Source organism: Buteo buteo, chromosome 8 (genome assembly GCF_964188355.1).
Source record: "Buteo buteo chromosome 8, bButBut1.hap1.1, whole genome shotgun sequence".
In the NCBI taxonomy this organism is placed as follows: domain Eukaryota; kingdom Metazoa; phylum Chordata; class Aves; order Accipitriformes; family Accipitridae; genus Buteo; species Buteo buteo.
Genome location: NC_134178.1, coordinates 18,195,701 through 18,215,939, shown reverse-complemented (window position 1 = coordinate 18,215,939; position 20,239 = coordinate 18,195,701). Strand labels below are relative to the sequence as shown.

At 38.3% G+C, this 20,239-nt stretch overlaps 2 protein-coding genes across 9 annotated transcripts in view; one reads left to right on the top strand and one right to left on the bottom strand.

The window, feature by feature from the left end:
• Positions 1-2,824: 2,824 nt before the first annotated feature.
• On the top strand, positions 2,825-10,215 carry HEMK2 (HemK methyltransferase 2, ETF1 glutamine and histone H4 lysine). Of its 3 annotated transcripts, none has more exons than XM_075033875.1 (6): positions 2,825-2,988; positions 3,906-3,995; positions 4,619-4,709; positions 5,622-5,705; positions 6,397-6,538; positions 7,561-10,215. In XM_075033875.1, the coding sequence occupies exons 1-6, from the start codon at positions 2,852-2,854 to the stop codon at positions 7,665-7,667; spliced, it is 651 nt and encodes a 216-aa protein (XP_074889976.1). In that variant the 5' UTR covers positions 2,825-2,851; the 3' UTR covers positions 7,668-10,215. The 3 variants fall into 3 exon arrangements, with proteins under 3 accessions (XP_074889976.1, XP_074889975.1, XP_074889977.1); XM_075033874.1 differs by having other exon boundaries at positions 2,825-2,997; XM_075033876.1 differs by lacking the exon at positions 5,622-5,705 and having other exon boundaries at positions 2,825-2,997.
• Positions 10,216-10,561: 346 nt separating this feature from the next.
• LTN1 (listerin E3 ubiquitin protein ligase 1) overlaps positions 10,562-20,239 on the bottom strand; it is a 33,269-nt gene continuing 23,591 nt past the window's right edge. For 5 of the 6 annotated variants that reach the window (XM_075033858.1, XM_075033860.1, XM_075033859.1 and 2 more), the window contains 9 exons: positions 19,837-20,050; positions 19,314-19,551; positions 18,312-18,386; positions 17,229-17,415; positions 16,597-16,768; positions 15,249-15,469; positions 14,498-14,692; positions 13,667-13,834; positions 10,562-12,898 (listed from right to left, as the gene is read on the bottom strand). In XM_075033858.1, the coding sequence (XP_074889959.1) occupies positions 12,836-12,898; positions 13,667-13,834; positions 14,498-14,692; positions 15,249-15,469; positions 16,597-16,768; positions 17,229-17,415; positions 18,312-18,386; positions 19,314-19,551; positions 19,837-20,050 (1,533 nt within the window). In that variant the 3' untranslated portion in view covers positions 10,562-12,835. The remainder of the gene's footprint in view (positions 12,899-13,666; positions 13,835-14,497; positions 14,693-15,248; positions 15,470-16,596; positions 16,769-17,228; positions 17,416-18,311; positions 18,387-19,313; positions 19,552-19,836; positions 20,051-20,239) is intronic. The other variant, XM_075033861.1, reaches the window with a different exon arrangement.

Here is a 20,239-nt window from a genome sequence, read left to right as displayed (position 1 = left end):
AGCCCGACCACCTGTAGCGATTAAAAAAATACATCCAAAGAATTAATTTTCCTAATATGGACACAGTGCAAAATTCTGTCTCCTAACGTGACTTCATTTTGCCAAAGTAATGGAATCACGCTTAATATGGTTTACAAGTACTTGTTCCTCTGGTGAAGCAGCAAATCATTGGGAAGACAGACGAAATGAAGGAGTATCTACCAGGTTTCCTTTTGCATTTAAAAAACAGATATTGTCTCCAGCCAGGCTCCTGCTCACTACTGCCCCCTGAAGCAGCCTATCATGCTCCACTGATGATGGAGGTAATTGAGGAAGAGCAGACAGATTAATGCTAACCTCTGTCAGAACCTGCCATCCTGACACAAACATGATAATCCTACTCGGCATCAGCCAAGGGATTTCCAGTAAAGGAAACCATTAGTATCTTCTCACAGGCTAAGATCTCATTTAGCCTGTATGCGGGTACCAGGTTGAAAGACGGAATAACTCCTATCAGAACAGGTTCACGAAACAGCACAATAAGGACATAAATTAGGAGGCAACAACGGTTAATTTTGTTGGTGAAATGAAGGTTGACATAGATTACGACAACACTTCATATGGGGGAGCAAATTAAGAGAAAATAACATTTTAAACTAAAAGGTAACACTAGTACAAGATAAGGTCCATGAATAAATTCACACTGGAAATTGAAGTTTTCTGAACTTCTTAGTTTCTAGAATTGCTTTACATGCTAGGCAGTGGAGCAAGAAACCTAAACTGTTTTAAGATAAAGCTTGATGGTTTCATTTCTGTGACAGGGCAAAAATGATCCTTGAGTTAAAAAGCTCATCTTTAGATCTCTAATTATTAATCTCTGGATATCTGATTGCATTGACTTACCCCAAAAGATTGGAAATAAAGGACACTTGCTTACTACTGACTCATAATAATTCTTTGCATGTATTTCTGGTATGTTACTTATGATTCTCCATAATCTCTGTTGGCTACTTCAAAAGGCATTGGCTTTGGGGCTAAAGAGTAGCGTGTTGATTTTACTTGGAAACGTTGAAGGTGGGCCACAGCTAAAAGCAGATGTAAGGCAGGGTGCACTAATACTGAATCTTCAGCTAAATCTTCCAGATACCTGGCTGGTGAGCTGGTGTCCAACACTTGGGCCAGGTAACACCAGTCACCACATCTGTAGTGAGAATGGAATTGTTCCCTGCTGTAAGTCACAGAGATTCAGCTTTTGCTGCTCTTGTTTGTCTCCAGAGTGCAGGCATACTCCTTTCTCTAAGAGAATTTACCCAAACAAATTTCTTGGTACTGCAGGGACTGAGTATATTGATGACATAATTTTGTCCCTCACATGGGTATGTGGAATAGACAAACTATGAACTTTTAGGACAAAGTATCTATTCCACAGTTCTTTGCAACAGAGGGTAAAGGATGAGATGCTCCCATGAAGCAGGAACTCCCTTTCTGTGTTTTCCTATATTCCTATGCAAAGCTGATCTATGGTGGATACAGAAATAAACAGAATAAACCTAGCTTCAAAATGAGTTAGCTGCATTTATGAACAAGCTGCTCAAAAATTGAGTTGTTGTTCTGTAGGAATGGAAGATACCCTGTTTTACAGAGACCATTTACAGTTGCAAGTGAAAAATGGCAATTGGTTATCTTTCCCTAGTTCCAGAGCCAAAAATGGAGGCTAGCAAACAAGACACACCTCAACCCTTAAATGCACTTAAGTCAACAAAGATTAATCTACTGGATTATTTGTTCTTTTTTTTTTTTTATTATTCTTTTCCCAAAACTGATGTTCTTTGAAATTATTATAAAAATAATGTTTTAAGATTCTGGCCTGCTTATTAGCATCACCCTTTTCCTTCATTGACCTAGACATGCATCTCACTCTCAGAATTTGAGTGTTCAGTGCATTAGTAATTGAACACAGACGTTTTGTGGGAATTAGAACTCGTACACCTCTCTCTCCTGCTTTTGATCAGAATTTGTTTGCTCATTTGTGTTTTGTTGCGTAGAGCAAATTATTAATCTGATCTGTGCCTTGAAATTTCCCCTCAATTCTTAGTTTTGCAGAGCCTCATTTTTCTTTGAATTCCGGAGTTCACAGAGTTGGACCCAATGATGCTGTCAAGTGTTGCTGGCAAAGAATCACAGAAATATATTCTTTTGTAACTGGAAAGAAAGAGCTTCATTTAAGTTGAGTGTCAACATCAGTCTTTCCCCTGTGTGCTTTGCTGTAGAACTGCCATTAGAAACCTCCTCAGCACCTCTTCTGTTTGGCTTCCTGCTAACTCACCACGCAAAGGTGGTACTTCTCATGATGGAAAAGCAATTAATTTGGGAAGCTGACACAACAATACTGACACAAAACCCAGAGTAGCAGGTCCCCGTCACATCCATCTTCATGGACGGCCAGGCCGCCTACTGCAGGGGTCGCTCTGCACACTTACGCAGATTTAGAGAAGGTTTTTAACGTTGGACCAATGGAATCAGCACGATGAAACCCGACGTTGGAACTCCACTGAGAACGGCGGTTTTCACCGGAACTTACCGCCTGAATTCCGCTAACAACGAGGCCAACGACGCCGCCGACGCCGCCACCGCCACCGCCCTAGGGCGTGGCCAACAGCCGTTAGACCCGCCTTCGGGGCGGGGCCACGCCGGCGCCCTCCCATTGGCGGTATCAGTGGCGCGAGTGCCGCGGCGCTCCCCCGCCCCGCCCCCCCCCCCGGCGGGCACACGCTTTCCTCTCGCGGCGTCAGAGCGCCGCGCGAGAGCTCTTGGCCCCGCCCCCTCCCTCAGCCGGGGCGGGCGCGCCCGCGCATGCGCGCCGCGGGAAGCGATGGCGGCTCCGCCGCCGCTCCCTACCCCGCGGTACGAGCACGTGGGGCCGCAGGGGCCGTTCCGGGATGTGTACGAGCCGGCCGAGGACACCTTCCTGCTGCTGGACGCTCTGGAGCGGGACGCCGCCCGCCTCAGGCAGGCTCGGTAGGCGGCGGCGGCGGGGAGGGCACGCTGGGGAGGGGGCGCCGAGCCCCGCGACGGAGCGTCCCGCGGCCGGTAGCCGGGTTTCGGGCCCCCGAGGGAGGTGGGTGGCGCCTTCCCGCCGCCAGCGGGGCGGGCGGAGGGGAGCTCGGCAGGGCCGGGCCCGCGGCTCCTCCCGGGGCGGCGTCGGCCCCTGCTCCTCGGCTGCGGGTGGCACCCCGGGGGAGCTGCGCCTCGGCTGCGGCGCGGAGGGCCGATGCCTGCCTCGGTGGGGGCGCGGCAGGCGGTAAAACGCCGGCGTCCCGGCCCGGAAGAAGCTGTGGGGGTTGCAGGGCTGCGCAGGTCGCTGCCCGGTGTCGTCTCCCGGGCTGAAGCGTGTCTGCGTGACTGTAACCGCTCTAGAAACCGCCGAAGGAGCTAATCTTAACGAGTGGTTTTATTCTGAAACTGCCTGCCGCTGCTGTTCGTCCGGAGCTGGCTGAAACTCTCCCGAGGCATTCTGCACTCGAGTCCTGCTTTCCTTCCGTGGCTTTGTGGTGATCTTCCCCGTAACCTCTGTTGGAGTTCTGTCTTGCTGCAATAAACCTGTAATAGATGCTGTAGAAATGTTGCCTGTGCTGCTGAGACCGTGTAGTTAATGGAAACGTTCATGTTAGGCACGGGAGAAACATAAATGTTTCCCAAAGTGGCTTGTGATAACCAGGAATTGTCTGTATGGGCACCAGTAGGCCTGGCAGCCATCGCGGAACGGACGACATAGGGTGGGCTTTGAGGGCCGTAGGACCAGCAAGTGTTTGAGCATGTTTGGGAGAAGGGCAGCAGGTTTCATAATCCTGTCTTGACCGATTCTGTGTCTGTTGCAGGTGCTCTTATACATTACAAATAAGTCATCCAAAGTTTTCTCTCGTTAGGGTTGAGATCTGCCTTGAAATAGGATCTGGGTCTGGTGTGGTTTCAACATTTCTAGCTTCTTCCATTATTGGATCCAGTGCACTGTACATGTAAGTATAATAGCACTTAAACTGTTGCATGCAAGAATAAATACTTGGCCTTCACATATATACTTTTCATTTTCACATTTTAAAAACTATTCTTTTCACAAAGAAACATTAGCTTAATTCTACAGCTGTAGAAGTCAAAGCAAAGAAAGCCTGAACTATTTACTTCAGGTTCTGTAACAATTAAGTAGCGGCACGACTAGAATTCCCTCTTCCTACTTAGACAAATTGCTAAACTTACACTTGTGTTTGCTGGTTTGAATCCTAAATTTTAGCCACTGACTAGTCTTACTGAGGTCTGATGACATAACATTAGCTACCTGGGTGTTGGCAGTAACTCAGTTTTATTAGAGACTTATACGCATATATGCTTATGCAGAGCTACTGTTGAAAAAGAAATCCTATGCTTCAGCTTTCAGTCAGTCATTACATCCTCCAGTGTAGTGTTGAATGGTTAAGCTGCTGATACATTGTAATTCACTGGCTGTTTTTGCTATTTACTTGCAAGTAAAGGATGCTGGAAAAGATATCTTCATTGAGAGTACATAAATTAGCATGTGGTTCACAGGGTTAAACTTCCAGATACAGTAGCCAGTTACTTACACTTTGTAGTATTTTGCTTTTAGATGTACAGATATCAACCCCATGGCAGCTTACTGTACACTGGAGACAGCTCTGCTTAACAATGTTCACCTTCAGCCAGTCATTACTGACTTGGTAAGTTAGATGTTTCAATAATATCTTCATAGTTTTTGTAATTTTTTAATACTTATTAGAGATACTGAAAAGTAACCATGAAGTCTAGAACAAACATTCTCTTAATAAGCATGGATGACAAAAAGAAAATAACAAAATGCCAAAGTGTTTCTGAAAGAAGGGAAAAACAAACTACTCAAGTTCTAAAATTCAAATTTAAGCTTTAAAAACTCATTGAATTGGTTTAAAAAAACAGATGATGTAGTTTGGAAAATGCTGCACAAGGAACCCGGCACTGACCTGACATTATCGTAGCCCTTCCTCTAATGCTATGCAGTTCTTGGTTCTCAGCTCTTTCTGATTTAATTAGGAGCTGTGGATGTTGTTACTTTTTATTTCTTACAAAATTTGGTATGGAGAAAAGCCAAGTTTCTCATCTCTTTAGCAACATATTTAAAATGCCCTGAATATATATGTTTATAAAAGATGATGAAGATAGGCAACAATAAATGTGATCTAAAATGGATGAACAAGTGCTCGTACTTGGGAACCGAACTGTGGTTGTTACAGATTGGCCATTTGGGGTAACAAATGATAACTGATGATAAATGCAAAATTCTTTTATATCTAACTTAAATTCTGAACTGAGAAAGAATAAGGTACTACCTTTGTGTCCACATATGTGTCTCTTGCTCTTACATAACATAGTCTAAAGACTATTCAAATTGTTCTGCTATGCACGGGTCCTTCTTGATGCTTCTCTTGCACATAGAAAGTCAAGCTTAGTATTCCTGAGTCAGGCTGAAATGCTCAGAACATCCAGTACTAGGTAACTGTATTTTTACAAAATGTTTGCATTCTTTGTTAAAAAAAAACAAACAAAAAAACCCAAAACAAACACAACAACCAAAGAATCATGTACTTCATCTATAGGTCAAAGGACTGTCTCCAAGATTAAATGGGAAGGTTGATCTACTGCTATTTAATCCACCATACGTGGTAACACCTTCTGAAGAGGTAGGAAACATTTGAAATACACAATAAAAATGGCATTTCTACTGTCATAGGAGAGGTGGTAACTCCAATAAGCTCTGGTCTGAAAAGTCCAGGGTTTTTTTGAAATTGTAAAGGATGTTGTAGGACCAGCACTGTTTTAGTGAAAATGATTTACTAGAGTTGCTTAAAAGACTACATGGGAATAAGGATTGCTAGCTGCTGCTTCTCAATACCTAGTTTCTCCATCAAGTATAAACCATGTAAGACTTTTGTTAGGCATGCTAAGGTGTTCTTATAGAAGACTTTCAATGGAAAATGCGTTTGTTCCCTGCAAAATAAATATCCTCTGCTTCTGCAGACTCCTACTCTCAGAATTTGATCCATGAACACTTAAACAGTTTTCTGGCCACCTTCCACTTGGCGACCAAACTCGTGAAACATTACAAGAAAATACATACAAAGCACATGACAAAATGTAGCTCTTTTAATTCAGTTTAAGAATAGAATTTGAAACAAAAGTAGTGTGTTCATCATGTAGGAAGTAGTCTTGGAAGTAATTTTATTGCATAAACTATAATCTGCTGAATCAAAGTCGTCAGATTTCTAATGGCAGATGCCCAAAGCTAGAGATTATGGTGATGTTTCTCTTATAAGTACCACTGACACTTCTAGCATTCTGTATTATGACAATATTTGCTTTCATTCTTCCTAGGTGGAAGGCTGTGGAATAGAGGCATCCTGGGCTGGTGGCAGAAAGGGCAGAGAAGTAATGGATAGAGTTTTTCCATTAGTACCAGACCTACTTTCACCAGGAGGATTATTCTACTTGGTCACAATTAAAGAAAATAATCCAGGTGGTCACTTTCTTTGGATCCTTAAATGTGTCAAACCAGATTTAACACTGTATTAAACAAAATATTGATCACAGCACTGTTCTCTAGGTTATCAGACTTAAGTAAACAAGAAAAAGTAATACATAACATCAGTTGAATCTAACATGTGACAATAGCAACTAACTGAAGATTGACAGCATGTATTAGAAATGCTGTAGAAGGCTAGAGTGTATCTGCATGCTTCATACAAACCATGGCATCTCTGTGAAGTCCTGTGTTTCTCATCTTTTAAGTTTGTGGGGGTGTCTAATCTACAGAGGGACTTTTACATAACCTGATGCCTCTTGGAATCCTTTTTCTGAATTCATGCCTTGTGCATCCAGTGTACGGTGAGCTAGACCAAAAAATAGAAGCAAACTTACCAAAACTAAGGACTTCCTAAGCCTGTTTAGAAAATGGTAATATCTAGGTCCCGACGCCAGCAGCTCTGCAAGACTTCAGTTCTAAGTCTGAAAGGTGACTGTATATCTTCTGAACCAAGTAACAAAGCCAGGCCAACCCTTTCTCATGAAAGACAATGGTGTTGTAAACTTAAAAGGCAAAAGCCTTTAGTTGGAAATGTGATGTCTTTCATTTTGACACGTGTACAGAAAAGATTCGGACTTGCTTCTTCTGATCTAATTAATTAATGGCTATACATTACCAAGTAGTTTCAAGAAGAAAGACTATTCTTTCACACTTCATTGACAGGCAGCTTTTGGGAGATGGTGCTACAAATTTCAGTTTCTCCTACAAGTTAGCTTCATATCTGAATCGTTCATTGCTATAAGTAATACCAAAATACAGAACTTCAGTTAGTAAATTGTAAACTTTATTTGTTCCTGGTGGAAGGCTACTTTGCATAAAAGCTACTGTCTGAAAGAGTAATAGGATACAGTTTATAATCTTTGCTTTATAGCTTACGTTTGGCAGATACATTAGCACTGCCTTTTATAGCTGATTTCTATATAAACTCAGTTATAACACTACACTTTCAATTACAGATGAAATTCTGGAAACAATGAAGAAAGGTGGCTTAGAAGGCACACGAGTACTTTCCAGGCAAGCTGGACAAGAGATGCTTACTATCCTCAAATTTAGGAAGTCTTGATAACTGCTCTTCCCCTTCCAGATACTAGGCACACAGAAGGTTGAACAGAGTACTGAAGCTGTCAAATCAATTTTTAAGCCAAGATTTTCATCCTCTTAAGGTGCATCCTCAGTTACTGACTACTGCAGTGAAACTAAGCAAGACTCTGTTATTTATTATGATTATTCTGGATGTTAACTAGCTCTTACCTGCTGTCAAAGGCACAGTTGTCTTCTGGCTTTCTCAGGACAGTTGTGGGGAAACTGAAATACCCTACCTTGTTGCATTTGCACTTAAGCACTAAAGACCTTTTCCTCTATAAATACATATTTGTATACTTGTCATTGTGGCTTATTAAAATAATGTACTTGATATAATTCTTCCTGTTTTAACAGCTAGTCTATATCAAATGAATACTTGGAATCAGTGTTACTCATTTTGATGTAATATCAGGCACTTTACACATCTAAGGCACAATTACTGAGTTTGTTTCTATTGTAAGGAAACAGCGTACTTCTGAATACAAAGATGCAGTAAGTGTATCTCAAGAGGTGGGACAAAGGCAAGCTATTACTCTCCTGCAGTCTTCTAGGCAACATTGTGGTGACTGCTCTCTTTTATGCCATTTTACAAGGAGGGTACTACTATGGAGTACTGTAGATTAGATAAAGAGTTCTCATCCATGGAAAGATATTAAGGGGGGGGGAAAAAAGCATATGAGATATTAAAAAGGCTAGTTACTGGGTAGCTGAAAACAATGACTGTAAGTAGAAAAGTGGAAAAGTCCTCCCTCAAAATCACTATCCAAAATAGGAAGCTATTTCCTGACCACCAGATCCCAACAAAGAGCTTTCCTCTGCAGCCTCCTCCCCCTCCCAGTGCCCACAGAAGGTTCTAATACAGCGTTGCCCCAGTGGCATTGAGGCATGTGCTGTGTGGTAGGCACAGTCCTGTGAGGAAGATGTTTTGCTCACATGCAGCACAAAAGTAGACAGTCTAGTATGCAGCACAAGTAGTGCTGTCTGGGAGAATGCTTTCAAAGAAACTGACCTTTAAGGGTTTGTGTCAAGTGATGTTATAAACCATTAGCTAGCTCCTCTCTGAGGACTAAGGTCACAGGCGTTTTCTTGTAGGATGCACTGAAAAGACTGCTCCATTTAAGACTTCAGAACTAAACTTATGACTGTAATTCTCCAGCTTGCACAAACATTAAAAGTTCTTCCATGTTTTGAGCTGACCACCCAAAAAACTTACCTAGGAGCTTGAAAAAAAAAAGGAGTTTTTGGAGAGGCAGAATAACACATAAGAAGTGGAGGCACTGTGAGCAGAAACACTTGACTGCGAACCTAGCTAGTCTATCTGAGGTATTTTACTGCAAAGGAATGTGGGAAGCTACTTTTGACTCATACTGGTCAAAAGTCAACTTATATTGGTCTGGCATAAGAGTTGTTCCTTATACCATCCTGAAGAAAATACAAAAAGGGTAGGTTTGCAGGAAGTGTGCAGTGGTGATTGTTTTACATCCTAAGAGTCACCATTCCCCAGCTTAGACAACCAGTGAAGAGCAACACTGCAATTCAACAATTCAAACACATCTAATGCATCCCCTTCAGTAACTTTTCTGTCAATTTGTTTTTATATAGATAAACATGAATGTCAACACAAATGCACAGTAGGAAGGTTTAAAGGGAAGATGCAGTCATATTAAGGATGTTACTTGACATCTTTACTATATACAAGAAATTCTAGTACTTGAAACTACTGAGGCTAAAAAAAAAAATGCATTTCATTGACTAAATTGAGGCTAGACTCAGGACTTTGTTGATTCTTACCTTCTGCATAACTTGTCTAAGGAATGTCAAAGTCGAGAAACTGAGAGGAAACTTTGTGACCGTCTGTGAAATAACGTGTTCCCACAGTTTTCCACTGAAGAGTTTAAGCAAAGTTTTGTTCTTGCAGCTTACCAACTAGTCAATTCTGAGAAGTCATATTTCAATTTGACTGCTTCCTACTTCTAGACCCTTTTTGACTTGATGGCAGACCCCTCTGCTAAGCCACACTTTTTTTTTTTGTTAGTTTTCCCCTACAAAACTGTAAGGAGAAGAGGTGTCCTGGTTTCAGCTGGGATAGAGTTAACTGTCTTCCTAGTAGCTGGTATGGTGCTATGTTTTGAGTTCAGTATGCAAAGAATGTTGATAACACTGATGTTTTCAGTTGTTGCTCAGTAGTGTTTAGACTATAGTCAAGGATTTTTCAGCTTCTCATGCCCAGCCAGCGAGAAAGCTGGAGGGGCACAAGAAGTTGGCACAGGACACAGCCAGGGCACCTGACCCAAACTGGCCAGTGTATTCCATACCATGGGACATCACATCTAGTATAGGAACGGGGAAGTAGGGGCAGGGAATCGCTCAGGGACTGGCTGGGTGTCGATCGACGGGTGGTGAGCAATTGCCCTGTGCATCATTTGTACATTCCAATCCTTTTATTACTACTGTTGTCATTTTATTAGTGTTATCATTATCATTATTAGTTTCTTCTTTTCTGTTCTATTAAACTGTTCTTATCTCAACCCGCAAGGTTTACTTTTTTTTTTCCCCCGATTTTCTCCCCCATCCCACTGGATGGGGTGAGCGAGTGAGTGGCTGCGTGGTGCTTAGTTGCTGGCTGGGGTTAAACCATGACAAGAGGTTTTATGCTTAGCAATTTTGCTTTTTAAGGTAGAATCATAGTTTTTGAGGTTATAATCATAGCTGCAGGGCTGTTTGAATGAATCAAAATGCTGTCGTCCTTAGACCACTATAAGTTTTATGCTGTTAACCATTTTGGCTAACAAAGTTAGGTTGCTGAGCAAAAGTAGTAACATCAAATAAGATTTTAAGATTCAGTCAAAACATGTAATAGAATCAAACTACAGGTTTATCAAAAGGAAGTTTTAATTAAATCTGTGTAGCTTTTAGTTATAACTAAAGAATTAGTTTTAAAAGAGGTAATCAGAGATAAAACAGGCAGTCATCTGTCACAGTAGATCACAATGCTCAACAGTGTATGCAGTTTTAAATTATAAAGGACAGAATAATGAAAATCAGAACAAAAAGTGTAATAAACCAACATGCTTTCAACAAAGAACGATTGCACTAGACTACCTAACAACTGGATATTTAGACAAGGAAATTATATGCGTCCACTTTAATAAATCATGAGTCAATTCTCCTGGCTTCAGCTGTCTGCTTGCAACTTTAGTGGAAGCACTTGTCAAAATGCAATCCAATTAAGAACACAGGTGAGTTCTGTAAGAAGTGATTCCTATTATGCTCCCATCATCCTGCACATACATACACTTAGCATTTGCCAGGGCACACCTGTTCCCTTCTACAAGACCAAAGAAAGCGATGCTTTCTGAAGAGTTTTGGGAAGCATACTCCTGCATTCAATATGCATGAGAATAAGCTGCAGGCAAGTACAGACTTTCTATGTAGTGTCAAACTTACCAGGAAGAAAGCAAAAATTCTGCTCACCCAGACCCCTAGGCACTACTCTGTCAGCAAGTACCAGTGTCGAAAGACACACTGCTGCTTTGCAAGTGCCTGCACTTCTCTGTTCTAGCAGAACCAAAACAAAAGCTCTTCACATGGCTGTTCCTAACAGACAATTTGCAAGTTAAGGTCTGCTAGAAGAGTTTAGGATGGTTCTTTTCAAGCAATACCTGGTTAACCACAACTGGCCTTCAAATCAGTTATTGAACTTGCAAAGAAGTAATTTAGAATAATAAAGTGATGCAATGGAAACAATCCTGGAGTTTTAGTATCAGTAGCTAGGAAACAATACAGCTTGCTCCTTAATCTGTGTTTTCAGCTAGGCCTTTTCAATACCAGTTTTAAATCATTTCCATTCTCTCTTTCTCAAAAAATGTCAAGAAATTTCTCCTCTGGAAGCCCAGTGTTACCTGTTAAAAATACAGACTCAAGTTATCAACAGCTAAAAATCATTTCTAGAGCTGTCACCTCAAAAGGGACCAACTTTGAGAAAACAAACAGAATCAAAAAAAAAAAAAGAAAGAAAAGAAAATAGCTGTTGAGGTACAGCCAATTGAATATGCTATAAACTCAGCATCTGAAAATTTATACTATTAATTTCTGAAAGTTTATCACACAGAGGAAGAGACTACAGAGACTGACAAAATTCATTTATTCCCTCCCTTTTATTGACTTTTCAAAGAAATCCACCACAAATACCATCCAAGTTAGAAAATATTAGTATGCTACTGCTGTTAAAAAAAAAAGCATGAAAAAAATGTATAGTTGAAGACTATTAAATTCTGATACATCTGTCATGTTCACTTAGAGTCATTATTATTATGGGACCATGGAAGTACAACGTACATTCAGTGATAGTTAATTTGCCAGCTAACGAAGACGTTAACTGAAATAATGAAAACAAGAATCGATCAGTGCGTATGCCTTCTCTTTAAAAGCCAATCAGCAATAAATAGGTAGTGTTTTTCGTTGTCATGCAGGAATGATTGTACTCTCTCTACTTACTTGGGCTTCTGAGTTTTCATGGTTTTAAGGTGCTGGATGGCTGAGGGGTTTTGGGAAAATGAGACTGTTAAAGGTGAAAGCTCAGTTTATAAACATGTTAATTTAGAGCATGCTATGTTTAAATTTTATGCTTTAACAGAAGGTTATCACCCAGTTCCACGTCTTAATGTCTAACAGCAACAACATTCTTTTTTTTTCCCCATAAGAGGAACTATTATGAACGCACTACAATCAGAAATCAAGTCTTTATACCACCTATGTTAAATTCACCTGTTAAGAGGCATGACCTGGGTTAAGTGCGTAACACCACGTTAGAATATACCTAAAATAAGAGGTTTTAATCAACTACACTGTGGCTTAAACACCACTTTTCAGACATAATTCTGCATTATTTCTGAGTTTTTAATATATCTCAATATCTTTAAAAATATACAAATTTAAATAAATTATTCTTATATGTTTCTTTATATCAAAGAAGAATCTTCAAACTTACAAAAAACAGTCCAGAGGTAAATATGCGTCATATCCCACTAGTCAAGCATTTAAAGTAACTGACATTATTTCCAAGTAGTTAGCTTTTTTCAACATACAGTTTATTGTCTCCTCTTCATTTATATCCTTACTCACAGAAAGAAGAAAGACCATTTTACTTCAGAAAAATGTCTCTCGACAGAGTGGACAGGTGGACTTGTTGCTGGATGTGAACCATTTGTACTGAAAGAGAAATACAACTGTTTAATATACAAATGCAAGCTGAGCATCAGGAACACTGGTTTATCACCAATAATAACCATTATTTGCCAATGAATATAACTACCAGAACATTAACTACACTTTAAAAAACAACAAGAAACAGTAAAAAAAAAACCTTTCCACTTGTGTATGTATGCATGTATATATATACACACACACAGATATTACACACATACACAGAATACTGAAGTTTTATTCTAAAAAACCTAACACACAGGAATTCTCATCCAGTCTCATTTTAGGATGAAAAGCTAGTGTTTTTAAAGCAGCAATAATTCCTTCACTGTACAGCCACACAGATGCCAACCTGTTCCAGTATACTCTGTAACCATACAACCAATGCCTATGATGACTTGGATATAGTTAAATGTTAATTATCCAGATCAGCATGGTTTACTTGAAAGCATGCTGCATAAATTAAATTTAACCTTTTCTATTCCCGTATCTGAGCTGATAACAAGATGCTGTTGCCACACCCTACATAGATGTAATGGCTTATGTCTTAGTGAACACAAAACAGATATTATTATCTGTGAAGTGTAGCAACCCCTCTCTCATTACATGCCCTTACAGCTTAGGACAAAATCTATGCAAATAATTTATGAGTTCAGTTAATCCCAGATACTCCAGTGACATAATGTAGAATTGCTAGTATTACAATAGAAGTTCCTCATTCAAACTATAAATGGATATTTTGCCTATTTAAAAAGATTTAGTCTACGTACTTACCAAGCAAGCTGAATGAAACTTTTTCTTGCATGTTCTGCAAGCTTTTTTAGGAAGAGAATAGTTGGAACCATGAATGACTGAAAAACAGATCATGCAATCTTCAATGCCCTCAAAACGTTTATCCACGTTATTTTTCCACAAAGATAAGCCATCCATAATACTTCCATTCTAACAGAGGGAAAAGAACTGTTAATACTGTAGAATTCCTTCAGAATATTCTTACTGTTATTCACAAGCACATGAAGGAAACAAAGCCTGAAGGCTTTACAATCTGAAGTTATATACAATATATGCAGTGAATAATTTATAAAGCCAACACACGAAATACAGATGATACTCTAATCTACAAAAATGCAAGCATTCATCACAATGAAAAGAATGCACTTAGGAGCACTTAAAAGGGGATTTTAAAGTTTTCAGTCACTGTTTTGTTTTGTTCTAGCCACAGATGATGCAACTTCAGCAACCACCAATCTTTTAGAGAATTTAATATCCTGGGTTTTAGTCGGTTTTTGGTTTGTTTGGGTGGGTTTTTGAGAGGGGGGTGCTGTCCAAATTATAGTTAGAGATGGCATTGCCACATGGGGCAAACACTGGCCCATGTCTTGACATCTAAATTTTCAACTTTGGCTATGGATTTAACAGGACTTGTTAGGGTGATCACTTTACCTGTTTCAGCAGCTGGAGAAAAGCAGATGGTAACAGTGACCAATTTTATGAAGTCCTTTGAGATCTACTGATGAGATCCACTATACAGATCTCAATAATACTGCATTTTTCTATTATCAGGACTCTTAAGTTTTCAAAACTAGGGGCTTTCTCTAAACACACCTGATGTGTAAGATATGTGCTTAACTGTAGCATCCAATTGCGCCATTGCTGTACAGCCACACCAACCCTCTTTCCACTCTCAACTGTTATGGATCCCAGGGGGTAATTTGATGGAAGCTGTATTATTAGTTCAATAAATATATCTTCAACTGAATAGGTAGCAATGACTTCCCGTGCTGCAGACCGAGCTTTTACCTATGAAAAAAAAATGTACATATTAAAAAACTCCAGACGTATACACCATCTCCAGTCTTTTTTTTTTCATATATATATATATATATATATGTGTGTGTGTGTCTGTGTGTGTGTATAAATAAATAAAAGCCATAAATACTTTACTACACACACTAAATAATTTCCTTGGACCGGGAAAACAATTCTCAAAGAAAACAAAAATCCACTCATATCTTGGCAAACCAAAAAGACACTACCAGCCATTTTTCAATCTACTGATTGATTAAATTTTTTAATAAACCAAAAACTATATTGACAGCAGTATCTTCCATGTACCACCTCAACTTCTCCAACATCATAAAACCCATTCTTTTCTATTTTTTTTTCCAAACAGAATATTAATAAACATCAATATATCAATACCAAGCTAAATTATGTTTTCATCAGTCATTTAGAACAAAAAAAATGCAATCATATAAAACACTGTAATACAGTCTGGTTCCAAGAAGTAATATTTCTCAAAATGTTTACAAAAACACTAAAGTAAATCAAGAAAAGCTCAAAAAGTCTTACTAACCATCATGCCACTAAGTAACTGTGTGCTATTCTGAACAGAAGTGATTTCCTGTGAAGAAAGCACGCTGCTGACATATTTGCTTGTAAATTTATCTACAACATTGAAGACACGTTTCTCACAGCTATTCCACCAGAGCCTGACCATGGCTGGCAAGTCTTTCAGTGTTATGTGGTAGACAGAGCAGGCCAAGTGCGGAATCTGAGATGACAGGACTCCTGTCCCTAGAAGGGAAAGAAAGGATGTTGAAATACTCTTAACGCATTAGTGACAAAATGTTGGTTCCTCCACACCACATACAAAAATTTTAATACCAACGTAACTGTGGTAACTGGAACTTCATGTACATGCTCCTTCTATATCTGCTACTGTAAGTGCTTGTTTCAATCTGCCTTTCTCCATCAGTCCAGTTTCTTTGTTTCTTAGGCTAATACTTCACAACTGGAAATTCATCTTCTAATATAGAAATGAACTCTACATGGACTAACAGAAATCAAGAATAATTTTATATTCTAGAAATTAGAAAATGCTCACTTTGCAGTCAGCAAACAATAAGATGTTTGGAGCACGTTTGAGGTTGCAGTGTTCTATAGAAGTGCATAAAGAGATAAGGGAAATCCTTCCCTTGGGATGTTGTGTTAGTAATTCTTACTGTCATCCAGATAAATTGTTCTGCAACACACAGTGATGTTCAAGCGAAAAATTAAGAAATGGAAACTCACTATCCTTGTTTACATCTATACAAGTACATAAAATGACAATTTCAGTGAAGTAACTTTAAAAACATTCTCTTTTTCTATTTCTCAGCTAAAAAAAACCAGCATATCGTCTCTCATTATGGTTGATTAACTGGGTCTTCTGAACAGGATGATGAAACAACACAATTTCACATCTCAAACATTTCAAAAATACATTAAAATATATTTTTAATTTGGTTTTATTTATGTATTATAATAGAAGGAGAAAAAAAAAGAAATACCATCTAGCATAAAAAAAATGTCTAGAAGCAATGGAGAAGTCCCAGAATAGGTCACAAATTTTTAGTATTTTGTAATCTTTGCATACATTCAGGATTTAGGTAGTAGCAATGTATTCTTTCTGCCTTAAGGGAATAATCTAAGCATTTCCTGTTTTGTTTTTTGTTTCTTGATTTTTCTGATAAACATTTCAATTTTGGTTATGCTTCAAATGGGGAGTGTTAGCAAAAGATTTTTAAACATATGTATGTATTTGTGTGTGTGTATCTATTTTATAAGATTCAAGATTTTCTAAATATGTATTTTTAAGCAGAAAAGCATATTTAAACTTCAGCAATACCTCTCTCAAATGCACAAATACAATTTTTACTAACCTTTGACATCTAGATGAAGCTCTTCCGTAAAGAAGGTTTTTGTGTCTATATATGGAACTTCTGAAGTTGGCCCAGAAGAGACAGGGTTCTCAGGCATAAGCCTGAACAAGTGATAAAGCAATTTATTCAAGCTTTTAGTTCTTCTAAGGTATTGTGAGTAGAGAACTCGCAGCTGATAGTGTTACCAAAAAAAAAAAAAAAAAAAAAAAAAGCACGCAATACAGATGAGACTTAACAAATACAGCTTACTCTGCAAATAATACAAGTATCTTCTTTAAAGGAAGAAAAGCAAGACTGTCATTCAGAACAAGTGTTTAGATGAGTGATTTAGTTCTCTGCACCATTTTGAATGATAAGAAGATCATAAAATGTAGCAAGCTTGTTTGAAAATGCAAGAAAGAATCTATTAATGGATCTTAGTTCTTTATTACTCTTAATACTACCATCCTTAACTATTGCAGTGCAGAAATCTAAGTCTATTGATGCTTTCAGAATTCCACTAATTGGACAAAAACAAGAGGTAGGAAGATAGGTAATTAAAAGAATAAAAAGGCAGGATGAAACTTCCAAGATTCAAACGAAATAAGTATGTTAAGAAATTCAGTTAAAAGGAAAAGACTCTGAGCATATACCTGAGAAGAAGCTGCTTTGAAGAAAGCTAATGTTAACTTCCAAGTGAGAAGATATCCCAGGACAAGGCAGAACTCATCGCTCAGGGGCTGAATAACTGCAAATTCTCCAACTGGAATGCATTCCAGTATGTTTTCTAGCAAGAGTTCTTGAGTGGCCAGGACAGACATAAGAGCTGCTGGAGGTGATCTATGGAAAAAATGTTATCTGGCATAGTAAACTCAAAACTTGAGCAGAGCATTAATTGAATTTACATTTACAGCTTTCCTAGAAAAGTCATGTTAGTAAAGCCGTGTATGTAGAACATAAAAGGGGCCTTTTATTACAAGAAAATTTACTTTCAAATTCACACATTAGTGCTAGATTTTAAGATATTTATTTTTTTTCCTGAAAGGGACAGTTGGTGTTTTTACCTCTTTCAAAACAGATATAAACTGAATGCTGATCACTTAATCTAAAAGTGGTCTATGGCTGAGCTGATTTAACCTACATCATGGACAGCTGGTTTGCTTGCTTACTTTGTTTGTCAAGACACACCAACAAAGGAACAAGTGAACAATGGATCTCCTAATCACTTAATGTGTTGGGTTTGGATTTAAAAGCCTTTTGCAGCTCCAGAGTAAAGAAAGATATTAATCATTGGGCTGAGGTAAAACAGAATTTTTTTTCTTAAATGGTTACCATATTCGGTCTTCAAACTGTTTATCAGGTTCAAGCTGTATAAAACACCCAGGTCAATTTTGGAGGCTCAAGACACTGTTCAGCTGGACACATTCTGAATACAGCAGTCCAGCAAAAATCTGTCAAGGTTTTACAATATAAAGCATGTATGTTGCACTTATTCTAGTAACTGTACTAGAAAACAATTGCACATACTGTTTCCAGTTTTAGCACAAAGGCAGATTTAACCAATTACATTGAATATTTTCAATATTTATGACCCTACTGTCATAGCCATGTCATTTATTTTTTTTTCTTTTAACACCTCCTGATAGACAACTACTCTGCTGCAGATCTCAAGTCTTGTAACACATTTTAAAAATATGGAAAACAGTTGTAAAAAAACTTGAGGAAAAAATACACACAATGCTGATTCCTCCTCTTCGTCACCATAAGATTTGAGATCTTCATCATCAAATTTAGGCAATTCAGGCATTAATCTGTATAAATATGGAAAAGAAATCAGATTTAATTTTTACAATTTTTATATATCTGATGCATAGTTCTTTGCTTATCAATGTCAACATTGATGATAAGCAATAAAATAATGGCAATTATTCCTTAATAACAATACAGAATCTTTAAGAGACTTGTCACTAGTACACCGATGGTTCCTGAATGACAGCCAACAAACATGTAGCCTTGCTCGGTTCTTTTCCAGACCTTTTACACTTCTTGAGTCATGCTAAAATAAACTTCTCTATCAGAATAAAGCTATGCTAAGGCATGAAGTTGCAATATGTGAAAGATAATGTTAGCTTCTTATGCTTAAGCCAGTTGCCTCACAATCTGCATTTTGAGCAGTCAAATGCACATACTATTTTTCAAATTCTGTATTCTCTCTTTTGGAATTAGAAATATCCAAGAAGTTCACAAGAATACTACACATTTTTATTCACTTTCTTATCTAAATTAGTGAAAATAAAAAGGTCATATTATTTAATAATACTGTCAGACCCAGATCAAACCTGGAATATTTCAGTTTACATTCTAGGATCCTACGAGTGTTCAAATAGGGGCTAAAAATAAATAGCTTTATAGTTATAATACGATAGCTATGTAACTATGGTAGAGAAAATAAAATTATATCTTCACATACTGTGGTAAAATTTCTCAGTCTACTTTTACAATTAAATTTACCATTCATAGCTTTATATAATGTCCTCCATTACAGAACACAAACTGCCCAGTTAAGGATTTTCTCCCATAATGGAACATGACTTTGCTAAACATACATCTACAAGCGCATGTTCTACAGCACATTTAAAAAAACCACCCCCCTCCCAAAAAAAAACAACAAAAAAAAAAAACCAAAAAACACCAGAGGGGGTAGGAGGTGAGAGAAGTGAAAATTTTTTGATTCTTACTTATACAACATGTGGTAGACAGAAATCTGTATGGGTCTAGACCGGAAAAGCAACAATGGAGATAATGTATTTAGTAGAGTCTGGAGTTTATCTGGAAGATTTGTTTTCTGGCCTGCAACAAACTTTGCTGGCAATTTGTGGTTCAACAACTGGTCCTTCGAGATGTAAGTTAGAGCTTCGCCCAAAGACGTTAACACAGAGTTCTGAAAAGGGCCTTCAGAAGCGTTTTTGGTTTCTCCTATTTAAAATAGAGAAAGACAAGCTGTGATACAGAACATATGGATGATATAAACAACCATTACTAGGAACAACTCAGACTGCGCTTATCAGAATCCATCTAATCTTAAGAATCACAATGTGAAGTGCAATTACTTTACTAATTAGCATGTAAGTGTTCAAAAAAGTGAGATTTTATAAACTATGTTGACATAATATTCCTATAAAATCAAAAACACAGCCTGTCAAGTTGTATTTCAGAATAGCCTGGCAGGTACCACTATTACCCTCCTTGCCATATACTTGCCTGTGACTTTCACCAACAGAGGTAATAGCAAATTGTGAATTCCCTCAGAAAAGAATTCCTTCCATTCACTGATCAAGTTCACAGGAAGGTTTTCAGTAGTTTCAGGAGCTGCAGCTTCAAAGTAAGCACTAAGGGCCGATGCCAAGTCACAACTGACACAAGCAAAAATCTGCACAAGCGGGACATGATAAAGCGAACAGTTTTCACTTGTTGTCTAGGAGGAAAAAAATAAGAGGAAGATTTCTTAACCATAAATTTACTTCAAGGTATCTGTTTCACATTCCCTGTCTATACCAGAAAGTGTAATTTCAAAGAAGACTCAATTGCTAAGACCATTTTAAAATTACTTGGGGGACTCCCTGGAGGAAAAAAAAAAAGAAAAAAAAAGTTTAAAAATGTAATC